The sequence below is a fragment of the Gymnoscopelus braueri genome (genome assembly GCF_963280865.1).
Source record: "Gymnoscopelus braueri genome assembly, chromosome: 12".
Taxonomy (NCBI): domain Eukaryota; kingdom Metazoa; phylum Chordata; class Actinopteri; order Myctophiformes; family Myctophidae; genus Gymnoscopelus; species Gymnoscopelus braueri.
In genome coordinates this window covers 28,124,458-28,141,545 of record NC_137614.1, presented here as the reverse complement: position 1 = coordinate 28,141,545, position 17,088 = coordinate 28,124,458, and the positions used below count along the sequence as shown (strand labels likewise).

The 17,088-nt window shown below is 43.3% G+C and overlaps 1 protein-coding gene across 1 annotated transcript in view; it reads right to left on the bottom strand.

Moving 5' to 3' along the window:
• Nucleotides 1-11,435, bottom strand: part of atp2b3b (ATPase plasma membrane Ca2+ transporting 3b) — a gene marked incomplete at its 5' end in the record, with an annotated part of 41,627 nt that extends 30,192 nt beyond the window's left edge. Inside the window, 6 exon segments of the mRNA XM_080444097.1 lie at nt 1,451-1,534; nt 1,537-1,578; nt 2,435-2,560; nt 3,535-3,792; nt 5,635-5,832; nt 11,195-11,435. Of these exon segments, the coding sequence (XP_080300223.1) occupies nt 1,451-1,534; nt 1,537-1,578; nt 2,435-2,560; nt 3,535-3,792; nt 5,635-5,832; nt 11,195-11,435 (949 nt within the window).
• Nucleotides 11,436-17,088: the final 5,653 nt, after the last annotated feature.

Below are 17,088 nucleotides of genomic sequence, written 5' to 3'. Positions count from 1 at the left end.
CCCCTGCACGTGGGCAACAAGTGCTGCGGTATAGGTATGGATGGGAGTGAGTGCACCAGTAATGGCATCAACCTTTAAGTGCCTTTTATAACAACCACCACCACTACTGCTTGCTGATGCTGGTCTGCATCTCCACTCTGGCCATGATGACTTCCAAAACAAAGGCTAATGCCTCGTCCTGTGAACCAACCAACACCCTCTTCCCTGAATCTCTCTCTCTCTCTCTCTCTCTCTCTCTCTCTCTCTCTCTCTCTCTCTCTCTCTCTCTCTCTCTCTCTCCTCTCTCTCTCTCTCTCTCTCCTCTCTCTCTTCTCTCTCTCTCTCTCTCTCTCTCTCTCTCTCTCTCTCTCTCTCTCTCTCTCTCTCTCTCTCTCTCTCTCTCTTCTCTCTCTCTCTCTCTCACTCACTCACTCACGCACGCACGCACACTCTCTCTCTCTCTTGCACATTCAAAACATTTATTCAATTTGCAGCCTCATTCTCAGATTGATGGGGGGGTTGCAGCAGAGATCGGAAAGCAGAGGAGAGGAAAGAAGATGACAAGAGTGATAGAGAAAGAGGGGTATAAAATCATTTGTGTTGCATTGAGAGAGAGAAAGGGTGAGAGAGAGAAACAGACAGAGAGGGTAAGGGGGTGAGAGAGAGAGCAGGCAGAGAGGGCGGGACAGAGAAAGTGTGAAATAAGGACAGAGGGAGTGTGTGTGTGTGTGTGTGTGTTTGTGTGTGTGGTGTGTTTGTTGAAGCTCTTATTTTAAATCAGTCAGGCATGTGCACATACACTCTCTTTCTCTCTCTCTCTCTCTATCACGCACGCACGCACGCACGCACGCACGCACGCACGCACGCACGCACGCACGCACGCAACGCACGCAGTTTGTGTGTGTGTAAGTGCGTGTCTACTGACTAGGACATTTGGGAGACCAGTGCAGTATTCATGGGAGGATGGTGGAGACATGTGAGGAGAGAGTCAGTATCTAAATGTCAGCCCGCTCTGTCGGCACCTTGTGCACGTTCAGATAAGGCCTCTTAGTCAGTTCTCCTTCCGTCTGTCCCACTTGGAGAACACAGCCATTTATCCTAGCGATGCATTACCAAATGTAAAATCTATACAACAACGTGAAACGCAGGCAGATTGAAAACGATCGCTGCAGACAAGCTACCCGGAACTCTTCGATGCAAAAGATGTCTCCCCCTTCTGGCTCGCTCACTCACGTTTTCAATTCAGTATGCAGCGTGAATGATGGATGAACCATTTTGTCATAGCACACACAAATATACCACCCATTCTACAGATACAAATAATCTAGATGCACAGTGAAGTCCTGAGAGTTCATTACATTATTTAGTAATTATGTTTAACACCCCTTAAATGAACAGATTTTTACTGTGTATTATCAAAAATAAATGTGTGGTATTGGAGAGTATTACCCAGATTTCCTGTCTTTCTCACCTTTCTTTTCTTTCTTTTCTTCCTCCTCTGGCTCTCCGGCACCCAGCAGTGTGAAAATGATGCCCGTCTGAGAGTTGACTCCACGGCGGTCACCAGCATCCTCCCCGAGCCCTCCATCACATGGGTACCTAAACACATACGCGTATACGCTCAGGTTTATTCATACCAGCTGCAGTAAGAGTGTCCGCCCTACGATTGGGAGGGTCGGGGTCGGAGGTCAATCCCCAGGGCCGGGTCATACCAAAGACTCTACAAATGGGACCCAATGCCTCCCTGTGTGGCCCTCAGCATTAAGGGGAATTGGGGGAAAGCCCCTGCGACATACTAGTGTCATTGTCAGGGGGTGTACTTGTACATCATGGCTGGGGGAATGGGGGATGGACTTTCTTTTTTGGGTCAGTGTGTGAGTGAACGGAGCGAGCCCCTATTTCAACTCTGTTGGTTGGTTCCCAAGGTTACTCACTTAGACTCAGGTTTGGTTAACTTGGCCAACTTTGGTTAACCACTTTCAACCTATTTTGGGTCATGTCATTATAGGTGAACTTTTTCAGAAATCTTCAAAGATTTAAAAAAAAGATTTCACCATTTAAAAACAAGTCAGAAAATGTTGAAATGTTTGACTAAACGGAAGTGGGAAGGAGGTGTCACATCCGCTTTATCGCTTGATCATTTTCAGAGCTTCCGTGCTCCAGAATGTATGACGGAAGCATTTGAAAATTGTGGGAAGCAACAGTTTGGCTTGCGAGGCTATATATGATGAACTAATAATATATGGCTTAAGTGGGGAAGTTAGTCTAGGTTTGGTTATGTTGGGTTCGGTCAGGCTAAGTAAAATTTTAATGTATACTGTGCACAGACCCTAAACACAGTTTATACAAGGCACTTCCTGACACCAAATACTATTATCACCTGTAATATCAAGCAACAAAATAATTGTGGAAAATGATTGATTGGAAAACCCAAATCATTGACGGGAGAACCAACCTGAGAGGAGCATGGGGTCCTTGTCTGCAGACTTTCTGACGTGGTCAGACTCTCCGGTGAGGGAGCTCTCATCTATTTGCAGATCGTTGCCCTGGACCAAGACACCATCGGCTGGCAACAGGTCCCCTGGAAAAAGATGGTGAGATCAGAGTAAGATTATCATTTGATCTTAACCAGTTAAAATAAATCCTATATACTGCATTGATCAGGGTCCCCCAGGGGTCTATTCTTGGTCCTCTCCTGTTTTCCCTCTACACCAAAAATCGCGTTGCCAAAAATAGCCCACAGTCGATTTTAGCCGAATGTTCACCCCAGGATAAGGTACGCACGCTCATGTGGTTAAAATGGTAGCGTGGGTAACCCACTCATTATTAATAGTAGTATTAGTAAAAAATACTATTACAGGTGACAGGGCATGTATGGGTGTCTCTTATGGACATAATATCTTATATAAGTACCATTATAGGCAACACTTCAAGTTGGACCTTAATCAGGTCTGACAGGTCCTGACCTGGTGAACATCCAACCCTAGAATGTATTTCTGTAGTACAAGGGTTCCCAAACTTTTCAGGCTGCGATTCCGTTCTATCGCCTTGATAAAAACCTCTGTAGCGGTGGGGAAAACGAGTCATTTTCGATGCACGATCCCTCCCCCATTGTGACTCGCTTGAGAGATGTTATCGTTCCAGGTGTTAGCCAGGACCATCGTGCACCGTGCACGCATGCATTGTTTACATGGATTTGCTCGTCGCGGAGTCTTAAACAGCGCAGCGCAGCGCAGCGCAGCGCAACGGTGAGATTTATGGCACCGAACGTAATCTGTTTAATAAAATTCTGGCACCCGATGTGTTTTTTAACATGTGTTTTTAACATAAAGTGACATTAAATTGTCACTTTAGAAATGTGAAGATACCCTGTGTAAAAAATACTGTGTGTTGGTTTGTTTACTTTTGAGTGAGAAAACAATGTTGCACATTAAGATAATCATCTGGGGACCCCCAAAAATAATTTGGGGACCCCCATGGGGTCCCGACCCCCAGTTTGGGAAACACTGCTAGAGTAAACAGAACATATGCTGGTCATCCAGTTCCACTTCCTACCGTATTTGACTTGGGCCATGTCTCCCACCACCAGGTCCGACACGGGGATCTGAATGACGTTTCCTTTGCGTACCACAGCGAACTTCTGCTCCTGCTCAATCCGGCTCTGCAGACCCCGGAACTGCTTCTCCTTGGACCAGTCGTTGAATGCTGTGACCAACACTACACACACCACCGAGAGCAAGATGGCCGCACCCTCAATCCAACCGGCCTCCGCCTCGCCCTCGTCCTCCGCACCCCCTTCCACGTTCCCACACCCTGGGGAGACAGACAGACAGACGGATGCGGACAGACAGACAGACAGACAGACAGACAGACAGACAGAAGACAGACAGACAGACAGATAGACAGACAGACAGACAGACAGACAGGACAGTTGATTTCACATCTAGACAGATAGAGGCTGCTTGAGATTATATCAGCATTCTGCTTCTCCTCTCTCCTCCCTCATTCATGTGTGTTCTACTTTTGAATAATTCAGTTTGAAAATTATTGATATTTTTCAAACCTATGATCTAAACTTAGAGCTACAGTATTAGAGTATTATTTCCACACAGCACTCTTCTTATGGTAGAATGAATACCAGAAAAGTACTTCCAAAAGCAAGTTTAAAAAAATCATTTTAGTTGTCTTTTTGGCAACACCTCTTGTATAGATAGCTCTGTTGTCATTACAGCATTTGTCTATATGGAAGTACCACTCAAAAAGGAATGCTGGAAGTACCACTCAAAAAGGAATGCTGCAGGAGCCTAGCACCCAAGGTTATTTTGGAATGCAACAAGTTGTCATTAACAGTACTATTTATTAACTGTAAAATACATTAGTAAATACATTTCCAGTACATTTCTGGTGTTATAAAAATTGTGTAGTCAAAGAAGTTGTCAAAAACATTTATATGGAATGGTTATTGTGGAAAATAGACAAGTGAAAGATTATATGAAAATAGCTTAAATAGTTTAATTGAAAAAGTATGACTTTAAATAATGTTTGGAAATTCTTTGAAATTGTTTAGTTTAGAATATTAAAATAATAATAATAACAATTATATAAAACATTTTATTTTTGAGAATTTGCCCAACATAGGGGTGCGAGGGTTAAAGGTACAGTAGCGTAAGTGATGTTTCTTTGTTAAAATAAGCTTTAAATAGCTGTATTCTGATTCTGTTATCATTAATACAGAGTTTTTGTTCAGTCCCAATGTTATCCAATCAGGAGAGAGAACTTATACATGATGGATAAACAAGTGAAATTGGAAGCAATGACAGACATGAGCAGACAACATTTAAACTGAAACTATAAAATACAAGCTCTGGCAACCCACCTTATCAAAGAGCTTATTAAAGAGTTGGAGAGATGGAGAGACCCCTGTTACTGAACAAACACTCTATAGATTGCTATCAGAATATAGAGCTTTAACCTTATCATACACACACACACACACACACACACACACACACACACACACACACACACACACACACACACACAAAAAGTTTTGTTTTAAACAAAAAATATCACTTAAAATATATTGAGGCGTTGGGAGCTTGTAGATCTGCTATTTTCACCTTGAATTTGTATGCAATGTTGGTCATTCTGTCAGTCCAACACTTTGGTCCCAAGCAAGATAGATTGAAATCTAGTGGCTGGATTGCTATGGAATTTACGATGCACCTTCATGCTCCCAAGAGGATGAACCCTACTGATTTTGATGAGCCCCACCCATAGGACAGTATTTCCACTTGCACAAAAGAAATCTCAAAATGTAATGCGTGGGATTGGCATGAAACACATTCATGCTCCTTGAAGATGAACCTTAAATATTCAGTGAATATTTCTAGCGCCACATGCACTCACACAAAATATCTCATAATCTAATTGCAGATTGCAGGATGCATCCTACTGATTTTGGTGAATCTATGGCCTTTCCTCTAGTGTCACCCTTCAGCAGAAGTAGCTGTTTGGGTGTAAGGAGCAGCACGGCCTCAAAGGCATTTAGACTTTCCATTCACTTGTTTGTGAATGGAAAGCTGGTATCCAACCTCCTCCCCAAGGCTTTCCCTCCTGCTCCTCCATCCATCCGTGGCTCCCTCTTTCTCTCACCCTCACTCTCTTCCCCAGGAGGCTGGTAGAGAGAGAGGCCCAGGGAGACGATGGCAGCGATCTCCAGGATGATGAGCGTGACATCCTGCAGGGCCTCCCACACCAGCTCCAGGAACGTCTTGGGCTGCTTTGGTGGAATGAAGTTCTGGCCAAACGCCTGGACCCTTCGTTCCAGGTCTGCTGGGTCCCCACTCAGACCTGGGACGGACAGACAGACAGACAGACAGACAGACAGACAGACAGACAGACAGACAGACAGACAGACAGACAGACAGACAGACAGACAGACAGACAGACAGATAGTCAGTAGTAGATAGATAGATAGATAGATAGATAGATAGATAGATAGATAGATAGATAGATAGATAGAGTTTTTACAGTACAATTGCCAATGTATACTGTATGCCAGAAGATACACATTGTTTTATGATATTATCACACACACAGAGAAACACACTGACTCACTCACAGACTTACCAAAGGCAGGCCAAAGCTCTTACAAGCTCAATATAACTGAAAATGTACGTTTACCAACATGAAGAAAAGAAACCTCCCTCACAACTATTTTTTTTTACTTCAACAACCAGCTCTTAGTTCACTCTCGCGTCTCTCCTCAACTCAAGACCCCTCACCTTATCTCCTTCCGTCTTTACCCTCACTCCCCCTTACCACCTCACCCCTGCGTTGAGTCAGTTTCCATGGAGATGACAATATCAGGTCCTGGGCTTCCTTCCTGCCCCTGGGAGATTCTGCCCAGCAACAGGTGATGTCACTCCTCCACAGCTCTGGACTTTGGAGCTGGACTAATTTGCGATTGGCTGTCGGCGAGGAGGAATGGCAATTCACAGGCCATGGTTGGCCAAGTTCAGTGGCAGTCTCAGCATCCCTGTGTGAATGTGTTCTGTGCATGTGTGCATGTGTGCATGTGTGCATGTGTGCATGTGTGCATGTGTGCGTGTGTGCGTGCGTGCGTTTGTGTATGTGTGTGGTGTATGTGTGTGTACTCTGAGACATCATCCTAGGATGACTCCATGCTTGACTGCATGGAGTCATCCGTCATTGCCAGTGTTTCTGGGGACTTTGTGTAGCAATATGACAGCTTTGACAGGCTTCAGAAAGTGGAGAGAGACACGGAAAGAGAGATAGAAAGAAAGAGAACAAGTGACCCTATGTTAAGTAATCCGAGCTCGCCGCATCCCGCCTTCAGTACACTCCATCTCTCCGTTCCTCTCCCTCGGTTTCCCTTCATCTGTCCCTCCATGCTCGCCTTGCTCCTTTTTCCACTATCTCTCACATTTTGCACCCCCCCCCCTCTCCATCTCTCTTTCTCTCTCTCTCTCTCGTTCTCCCTCTCTCAATCTCCCCTTGATGTGTCCTTGACAATGCGGCAAGCTGTTCTAGCTTTTCCTCACCCCCCTCGCCCCTCCACCACCACCACCACTCTCTCTCATCATCATTTCTCCTCCTCCTTTCTATCTATCTTGAATGTGTGTATAATGGTCTTATACTGCAGTGCTGGGGTATCCATATCGGTGAACATGTGCGCGCGCGTGTGTGGGATCTCGTTCTCCGTATTGGTGTAGCCGATTGATTGTCCACTCCGCTCCGCGTATCATATTTCTGTTGTTCAGTGTGAGTCCTGTTTACGCGAGTCAGGACTGCGTGTCGCACCCCACTGTATACAGTGTGTAGCTCTGTGTGGCGTTTTGAATTGATGTGTATACACTGGAATAGAGTGTAACAATTGTAAATTTTTCACTTAGTTAAAGCTGTACTACGGTATGTAACTTTTTGGAGTGAATACAATGTAATTTCTTCCTATCTGTGTGGTAAAGTATGTTCATACAATATAATTATTATATTGAATCGAATACTTCGATCTGCTATTTTCTTTTTTATCGTGAACATTTGTGCAAATCTTTGAATGTACATATTTTTGGATTGAACATTTTTAACTCAAATCTTTGCTTCTTGGGGGTCCCTTGAACAAAATATTTTGAGATGGGGGGGGGGGGGGGTCGGCGGTCAAATACATATAATTTTGGGGGTCCTTCACATGAAAAAGTTTGAGCACCACTGATATAGCAACATAGGTTTTTTCAGGAGACATTTGTAGACATTTGTAGAATCGGCCTCAGGTCTTAATGGGTTAAATCCTGTGTCTGGTTTGACACGACTGGTTGACTGGCTGAAGGTAAAAATTACATTTCTCCCCAGAGCAAGCAGGCAGGCTCTATTAGCTCAGAGGTAACATTTCTGCACTTGTGCAGGAGACCTGGGTTCGAATCGGGAGTAGAACATGAAAGTTCTACCCCCCACAAAAGCTGATCTACAAGCTCACAACATGTTGCAATGGGACACGTTGTGAGCTTGTAGATCAGCTATTTTTCGCAAATGTTTGCCGAAGCTAGGGTTCATGTGGTGAATTGGTTTGGTTGATAAACTGGCTTACATGCAAGAACTTTGAATGAGTAATTTAATTGACGAAGAATTCCCACGGCATGATCTGCAAGGCCTATCGCAAGCCGGTCCATTTGGTTACAGGTCTATTTGGTTCATCTGTACAGTCTTTGTAGTTAAATGAACACTGGGATTTGTCTGTGTACTGAATCTGCACAGTATACTGTGGTTTATTTACCTGCGTGCGTGTGCCTGTGTCTGTGCATGCGCACTCGCGTGTGGGTGTGCGTGCTTGGTCTGTGGAGGTCTGTATCAAATTAGCAACACTCAACACAGACTTGCTGTAACCATACACCAATCAACTCTGTCTCTCAGTCTACCCACCTCCCTCTCTGTCCTCCCCCCCCCCCCCCCCACACACACAGACACTGACTATAACCTACAAATGCACAAATATCTCATACGGTATATACATATATGGTCAAGATGTATAGACACATTCATACACACTTTTTCCCCCCATTTCATATACATACATACAGTATCTGTCATCAGTTCATTCTCTCTCACTCTCGCTCTCTCTCTCTCCCCCCCACCCCAGCCAACATCTCTCTTAGCTGTAGTGTTGGCGTGTTGCTAGGTTACACATTAGTTGACAAAGTGTGGTGTGTGTGCGTGTGTGTAGTGTGTGTGTGTGTGTGTGTGTGTGTGTGTGTGTGTGTGTGTGTGTGTGTGTGTGTGTGTGTATCTGTATGTGCGTGCGTGCGTGCGTGCGTGCGTGCGTGTGTGCTTGCATTTGGTGTAAATACAAAGGTGCACTATAGAACTTGATGATATGACTTAAAGTGTGTAACTTAAATGATGTTTATCAACCAAATACATATTCAGTATCATGTCCATATTGTCATGTTATTTCTAAACACGCTAGCAGGAAATAGACCTCCACGTTTTATAGACGTTAGAAATTACACATCTGTACAATGTTTGTATATTAAAAGGTATCGTATCAGATAGATATGAGAGATAGATAGTTCACCTTGGAAAACAAGATAAAAAACGTTTAAAAAATAAAACAAATGCCACTCTACATAGAGGGAGAGGATAACTATCTAGCTGGAAAGGTGCGCTCAGTAGAACAAATCATGAACATGCAGAGTACATCATTATCAGACCTAAATTTACCCTTCAACTTATTGTTTATGACATAATGACCGGGTATCCATGGATTTTGAAGCAATTGTTGAAATATTAGGCCTTAAATGTTAATATTCAAGCTAGTTCAAATCACGTATACTTAAAGACGGGGTGCCGTGATTTTCAGTGATTTCCCCCCCCCTAAAACATAATCACCAGGTATTATGGTTATACTAGGAGGAAGATTTTTTCAAAAAAGTGTACAGAAATTGTTAAAATTATGTTTTATGTGGACACGCCTCCAGTTCATTAAGTATACCTGGTTCTCACCTTAGTACCTCCTCCACCACCTTAGCACCACCCACCTGTCCTAGTCCCTCCTCCTCCTCATGCCCACACCTGTTGTGTTATGATAATGAGGGGGAGGGTATATTTTTACTATGTCACTAAAGGGCTGTTTTTCTATTGGCACGTTTGACCCTCAAGGTTTCAGCCTCCAGGTAGAAACTCAATAGTCAGAGAAGGCATAAAACACCATAAAAACACCACCAGGGGGCTTAATGAAGTTCTAGCAATCTCATAGACACATGAAAAACAGAAAAAGTGCAAAACCATGGCACCACCTTTTTAACATTATTTCAGACCATTTTCCAAAGCATACATTTACATTTTTATTTTTTACATTTTGGGAAAACAATTCCAATTTAAGAGCTGCCCAGACATCTCAGGTGCCCACTCTTCTGGTTACCGTTCATTTAATGGCGGCTTGCACCAGCTAACTTGCATGTCTGATAGGCTCATAGCCTTGAGGGAAGCTTATCCCATAGTCTGGATGTATAATTACTCTGCAATTATAAAAAAAAGATTATACGATTATTATATACGATTTTAAGAATATATTCGAGATAATTGAGGTCCTTGGCCTGCTGTCAGCATGCCCAAGAAATATGACGCTGAGTAGTATGTGAGATTAGCTGCGGACAAACAGACACACACACACACACACACACACACACACACACACACAGACACAGACACACACACACACACACACACACACACACACACACACACACACACACACACACACACACACACACACACACACACACACACACACAGACTCATACACACAGAGCTGAACGTATGATCTCCTGGTGGAGAAAACCAGGCCAGAAACTCAAGCACACATTAGTCAGTCCACCTTTCCCTGCACATCAGCATGTGAAGCACAGTTTGATTCTGCCGAAACAGTTCGCATGGCTGATAACATCAAATCCACCATCAACCTGTCCATCTACTCTACTAAACAGATTCATGCAACTCTGCGAACCTTTGAAGAAAGGTTTGTCATGGGGCAAGGACGAACTGATTAACTTTTCATGCTGATTGGCCAAAAGGGGTCATGGTGGTCTACGTGGCCTGTCACAAGACTGTGCATAACTTCTGAATTGCATTTGTTTGGCAGTCGGCACAAATTACTTTGGGTCGATTTGTTGGAATGTCAACCTGATAGTCAACCGGCAATGACTAGTCGGTTGACTATTAGGGCCACACACACGCAAGTATACACTTTTAGTTTTCACATATAGTACATTTATAAATACAAATACTCTAATATACAACTTGGTATTTTAAACCATGATGAAATCTTTTCTAAAAGGGGATATGGTTTGGCTGCATGGCACGGCTTGGCGGAGGTCTGCACTCTGCTGAACACAGTTTAATTATGCACTCAGACCCTTATAAAGTCATAGTTAAAAAACGGTCAGAGTCATGTCCAAAGTCACAGATAATCCATTCCAAATAAGCCACACCCACCACACTTTTCCATCCCTTTCAAAAGAAAACAGAATTGTACATTTTCTTCTCTGCCTCCATTTGTTCATTCATTTCTCATCCATCCATCCATTCGTCTGTCCATTCATCCATCATTCTACTTTACCAACCTTCCCATCCGCCGATCCGGCATCCGCCAATCACCAACCCATCCATCTATTTACAACATCCACCAGTGTCTACTCACCTTCAGTGGTATTGGACTGTATTCTCTGGCAGAGGCCCTCCGTGTCGCCATAGTTCTCCTGGATGGTCTGAATGGCTTCCTCCCCGCGCAGCTCCATCAGCTCACGTAGGTCCTTCACCGTGACCCCGAACTCTCCCCCCGTGGGATTCCCATCCGCCCGCCCTCCACCTCCCCTTTTCCCCTTGGGGTAGAACTCCACCGCACTGTTCGCATTCTCCCCCATAGTGGCTGTCGTCGACATGCTGACGGGCTCTCTTGTTCACTCCTCCTCTCTAGTTGTGGTCCTATCAAAGTCACTCCCCCTGTGGTTTGGCTGGTGAAGGGCTGCTTGTGTATCTCATCTGTCAAACGCACAGCCCACACTCTCTCTCACTCGCTCACTTGCACGCACACACGCACGCACGCACGCACGCACACGCACGCACGCACTCACACACACACACACACACACACACACACACACACACACACACACACACACAAACTCTCTGACGTTCTCACTCTTTTCACTCAAAAGTGAAGTGTATGAGGTCTTGGGTGAACACTTTCTTCTCTGCAGTTGGGGGCGGAGGTCTGGTGTTAATGTGTTTGCGTTCTTGTTCCTCTATTGGTCTCCTCTTCTCCTCTCTGCCTTGATTGAGTCGCCTCTAGTTCTCCATCGGAGGAGGAGGGTGAGGGGGATGAAGGACAATGATCAGGAGTGGTTCGGAATGCTGCCGTCTGGACGAATCCAGCTTCTTTTTTTTTCTGTTTCAGCTTTTCCTCTGCAGTTCTCTGCGTCTCCTTTGCCTCCTTTCGTTCGCCCTCCGCTCCGGAGTCACGGCCGGTCCATGGACAGACGGAAGGACAACGGATGGATGGACCGACTAGCACAAGGAGTGACGAAGGGACAGAGGGGAGAGGGAGGGAGGGAAGGGCAGCTGCTGAAACATCAGAGACAGTAGATGGCTGGGCCAGGTCAGGGGTCACGTCTGCTGTACCACAGGAAGCTGGAGAGAGAAGAAGACACAAAAGACAGAAGGTCAGCAGCAGGAAACTTTATTTCTTTCATTTTTTTTACCTTAAAGGTCGGGCAAGTGATATTTTTTTGTTAAAATAAGTGTTAAATGGCTCCATACTCTGATAGTACTCATTGATATAGAATGTCTCTCCAGCTCTTTCGTAAGCAGAAAATGCATTTTCAGGTCGGGATACCTATTTTATCCAATCAGGAGAGGACTCGCACAGGATACAGATTAAACAAGTGAAATTGGTAGTGATGACACAAAGAAATGAGCAGACAAAATTGGAACTGGAACACTATAAAATGTAAGCTGATAAATGGGTACTCTTTCCTGATTGACTGATGATTGGCAACCCACCTGAAAATGTATTTTAAAGCTTTTAACAAAAAACGTTTACCTTTAAGCCTAGTTTATACTTCGACCTATGATACATTTGCAATTTATTGCAATTGGATGACTATTACACACTGACCTATGAACAGCACATCCAACACTGAAAGACAACTCATTGTAATTTGGAGCCAATACTGATGGCCAGTAATTCAGAAACCATAGTGATTAGTCATGAGGAGTTAGAAAAGCAGCAAAGAAACAGATTTTGAACCTGCCAGTGACAACTATATTTAACAAAAATAAATAGCAAAAAATAGCTGGTTGGTATTGATTAATCATTTTAAATGTGAATAGTTTTACTTTTACGTTCATTTACTTTCACAAGCCAATGCTAATACAGTATGTAGCCATATGCGTATGTCAAACCTACAAAAAATGGTCAGTTATTCATATCTAAATCAGGGTTTCTCAAAGTGGGCCTGTGACACCAGTCCAAGGTGTGCTACGGAATACTTTTCTAATAGGCTAATTGGAATTTCCCAATTTTTTCTTTCAATTTTGTCGTTATGCCAATTGATTCCTCCCCACCGAGTGCTTTGAAATTTCCGAGTGCTTTGAAATTTCCCAATAACACTTTTGAAACTATTTTATATGAGTTTAAACACACACAACGTTATTTTCAATCAGTTCTAACCTAAACGGATATTCTCTCAAGTCTCTTAGCCATCCAGGATACAAGTCCAAGACAATGAATATTTTAGGACATTGAAATCACAAAATGAAAGAGAGCGATTGTATGCTTTCAACTGTGTGCGTTCATTTGAATGTTGTGGTCACCATCATCATCTTATAAGAATAATAAGAATATAGTATTAATCATAATGATACCCATAGTTAAAGCCTATCATACTGTTATGTAAACTGTCAAAGTAGTCAAATATGCCATTAATGGTAAAGGCAGCTCTCCACCGCACCATAGGTGCTGAAAAGTAACAATGTAATTTAGGGGTGCCATGGATGAAAACATTCCCTCTATTGATCAATTACAACTTTAGAAGTCCTGGAACAATTTTATGTCTACTTCAAACAGAAACTTAGATATATACATAATGATAAGGTCCAATGATAATGTCTTTGTGTGTGTTTACAGTACTTGTGGAAAGCACTTTGGGTCTGTTGTTTTTAAATGTGCTTTATAAATGAAGATGACTTGACTTGACTTACGTGTGTGTGATTGTGTGTGTGTGAGAGAGAGAGAGAGAGAGAGAGAGAGAGAGAGAGAGAGAGAGAGAGAGAGAGAGAGAGAGAGAGAGAGAGAGAGAGAGAGAGAGTGAGAGTACACTTCTGGAGTAGCCTGGCTCCAGCTCCTGAATCGCTAGCCACGCCATTTAAAAGAATATTCTGGCCACTCAGGGGTCTCAAAGGCAGGGTTTTCTCGGTTGAAAGTCTATCCGGCCCAATGGGGATGGAGATGATCCAGTGTGAACCAATCGCCAAAGAGTCCCACTTTGGCGACACTCCATCTCAGAAAACGGCTTCACTGAGAGTAGCCTGGGATCAATACCATTTTCGGGTTTCTGATCCGGTCGGGAGCACCCGGAACCACAGGGTTTTTACCCGTTTTTGTTTCAGTAGGCGTGGCCTAGACCGGATCACACGGGCCATTTAATAACGAATACCAGCTTTCCTCCGAGGTGGAAAGTCTGGTGACAGGAGGTTACACTGAGAGGGCTTTCAGACTGAATAGTGGAGTGAAACGAAATGAAAATGGACTTCTGGAATCCATTAAATTCAAATAAACATGACACCGAGTTGTATGCTGTGGTGTAACAGACTGGCTCCCTTTCAATTGACCACGTTAAGACAATGATTCATTCCAAATGCGTAATTAGAGATGACTGTACTGTAACTCGACATTGTCACCACAATCTAGGCCTACAGCACAGCATGCTGAATCCATCCACTCTGGCATTCCATGGCAATGAAATAAAAAACAAAAACCCATCACAACTAATCGTTATATCATCAAGTATTCACATGTCCCTCGTCTCCCTCTTTTGCTCTTACCAGTCGTCTCCTGTCTTTCTTCTCTGTCCTTATTGTTTCAGTGCTGATGTTGATTTTTATGGACCACAATGGAATCAAGAACCCCCCCCCCCCCACAAACACAAACACACACACACACACACACACACACACACACACACACACACACACACACACACACACACACACACACAGCTTTTTTGTGCATACTTTTGCCATTGTTTTTGCTGTTCTGCTGTACTGTTGTCAAGCTGCTAATAAAGTATTCAATCAATCAATGACATCCATCTTTACACAGTAAAATCCTGAGTGTTCATTTAACTCTGACAATGTACAAATGTAACCAAATACTGCACAGATTTGACAGTGTACCGACTGTGTTAGATCAAGAATGAGTCACCCTTACTGTGATTTTGTGTAATCATGTCAATGTAAACCTTCAATAAAGACAAAGTATAAAAAATAATAATGAGTCACCCTGCATTGCCGATTACGCCCCCCCCCCCCCCACCCCCCCCCCTCTCTTTCCTACATATCTGTCTGTTATGGAATGCATAATATGTATGTATAGGTATATACAGTGTGTAGCCTACAGTATGTATGTGTGTCTATATAGGCCTATTCCAAAGGTGGATAGTTAGCCTCTGTTAACACACTCACCGCCAAAGGGGAGAATTCTCCCCTTTTCAGTCAATGGTCTCAACCGCCAAAGGGGAGAATTCTCCCCTTTTAATTATTTTCTTTTATTCTGTTTTTGAATTCCTAAAAAGTTTCTCTAATTTTTTAGTATACATTTATAACCCTAACCCTAACGAATTAATAAAAAAAAATAAAAAAAAAATCCATTCACTTCAATGTTAAAAAATAAACGGACAAATAATTCACATTGTTTCTATAAAAAAATGATAAAAACCCTGGCAGTGGGTGATTTTATTATGAAAAAACTTTGGCGGTGAATTAAGGATATACCGATCAAGCAGACAATCACAACACTCAGAGAGTGGGCACGAAATTCTCCCAGTTCCAACAGGTTGATGCTCGATCATGGGTGTTACACAAGATATGTGAGTGTATAGTCTCTGTATATAGAAAAAATAATAATTACTTATACAAAATATACATACAAGACGTGTGCGTGTGTGTGTGTGTGTGTGTGTGTGTGTGTGTGTGTGTGTGTGTGTGTGTGTGTGTGTGTGTGTGTGTGTGTGTGTGTGACCCAAATACATACAAATAGGCCTACACAAAAACATAAAGGGCAATATCCTAAATTAAAGTTGGCTAATGGGAGGGCGGGCCGGGCGGCGGGCGGACCTCTGATGGCTGAGTCATTCTGACTCAGCCATAAACAAACCAGGGCCACGTCACTATGACAACATAACCATAAACAAACCACGAGTCAGCTCCATATTATTGGCACAAAATAGGGCATGTCCATATGGGCATTAACTGATGACTTCAGGAATCTCCATATCTGGGCATAAAAGGGACAAGGACTGACAGGTACAGAGATCTCCTTATATGGGCATATCAGCATGCCCATCTATGGGCATATACTGATGACATCATGGATCTCCATATACAATATGGGCATAAAAGGGACAAGGACTGACAGATACAGATGTCTCCATATATGGGCATAAAAGGGACACAGGTAGACAGACAGAAACAGACTTCTCCATATATGGGCATAAAACAGACACAGACAGACGGGAACAACGGTTACTCTGATGAAGCCCCGACACTATGACTTAGACATATTGGTCTGATCGGCAGTGCGACGTAGGTGTTAGGGCTGCGTAGCGGCTCGAACCTTTAGTACTGTAAATGGGAGATAGAAATGAACATCAAATAACTAATGTGTCATGGTCAGTAACTCTGCCTCTCCTATTCCCCTCTGCCATTCCCCTCCCCTATTCCTTGATTATCCTGATTCTCAGATCATGCTTTGTGTTCTGTCATTGCTGGATTTTAGTTAGTCTCGCATAGTTTCTAAGTAACACTTTTCAGTTTGTATGAGAGTGTTTGTATTCGAGTTGTTTGTATTGTATGAGTGTTGTGTTCTCCGATGTAATGTGTGCTACAGGAATAGCAACTGACTCGAAAGCATATTTTACGTAAATTAACAGATGGAGAAAATTGTTTACCAGACGTCAAATAGCCTACTATAACTGTCAGGCTAACAGTTCACAGGAGACATGGCGATGATCAATATGTAAATGTTTAAACGAAAGGCTGTAGTTAATAGCCATGGTGACTAACTGTGATTCATCTCAAATTACACCACAAGCAGTGTGACCTAAACCACTGGTTCTCAAAGGGTCCCAGGAGGTCCCCAAATTAGGAATAGTTTAAACAACTTCATTTGGGGGTCCTTGACATGACAATGTTTGAGAACAACTGACTTAAACGACTGATACTACTTCATCTGAACTCCATAGGCTTTAGGGTGGACTTTCTAACTATATCAATCCAAGTCTGTGTCTCTATCTCTTGTCTGTTTCCCTCTTTGCT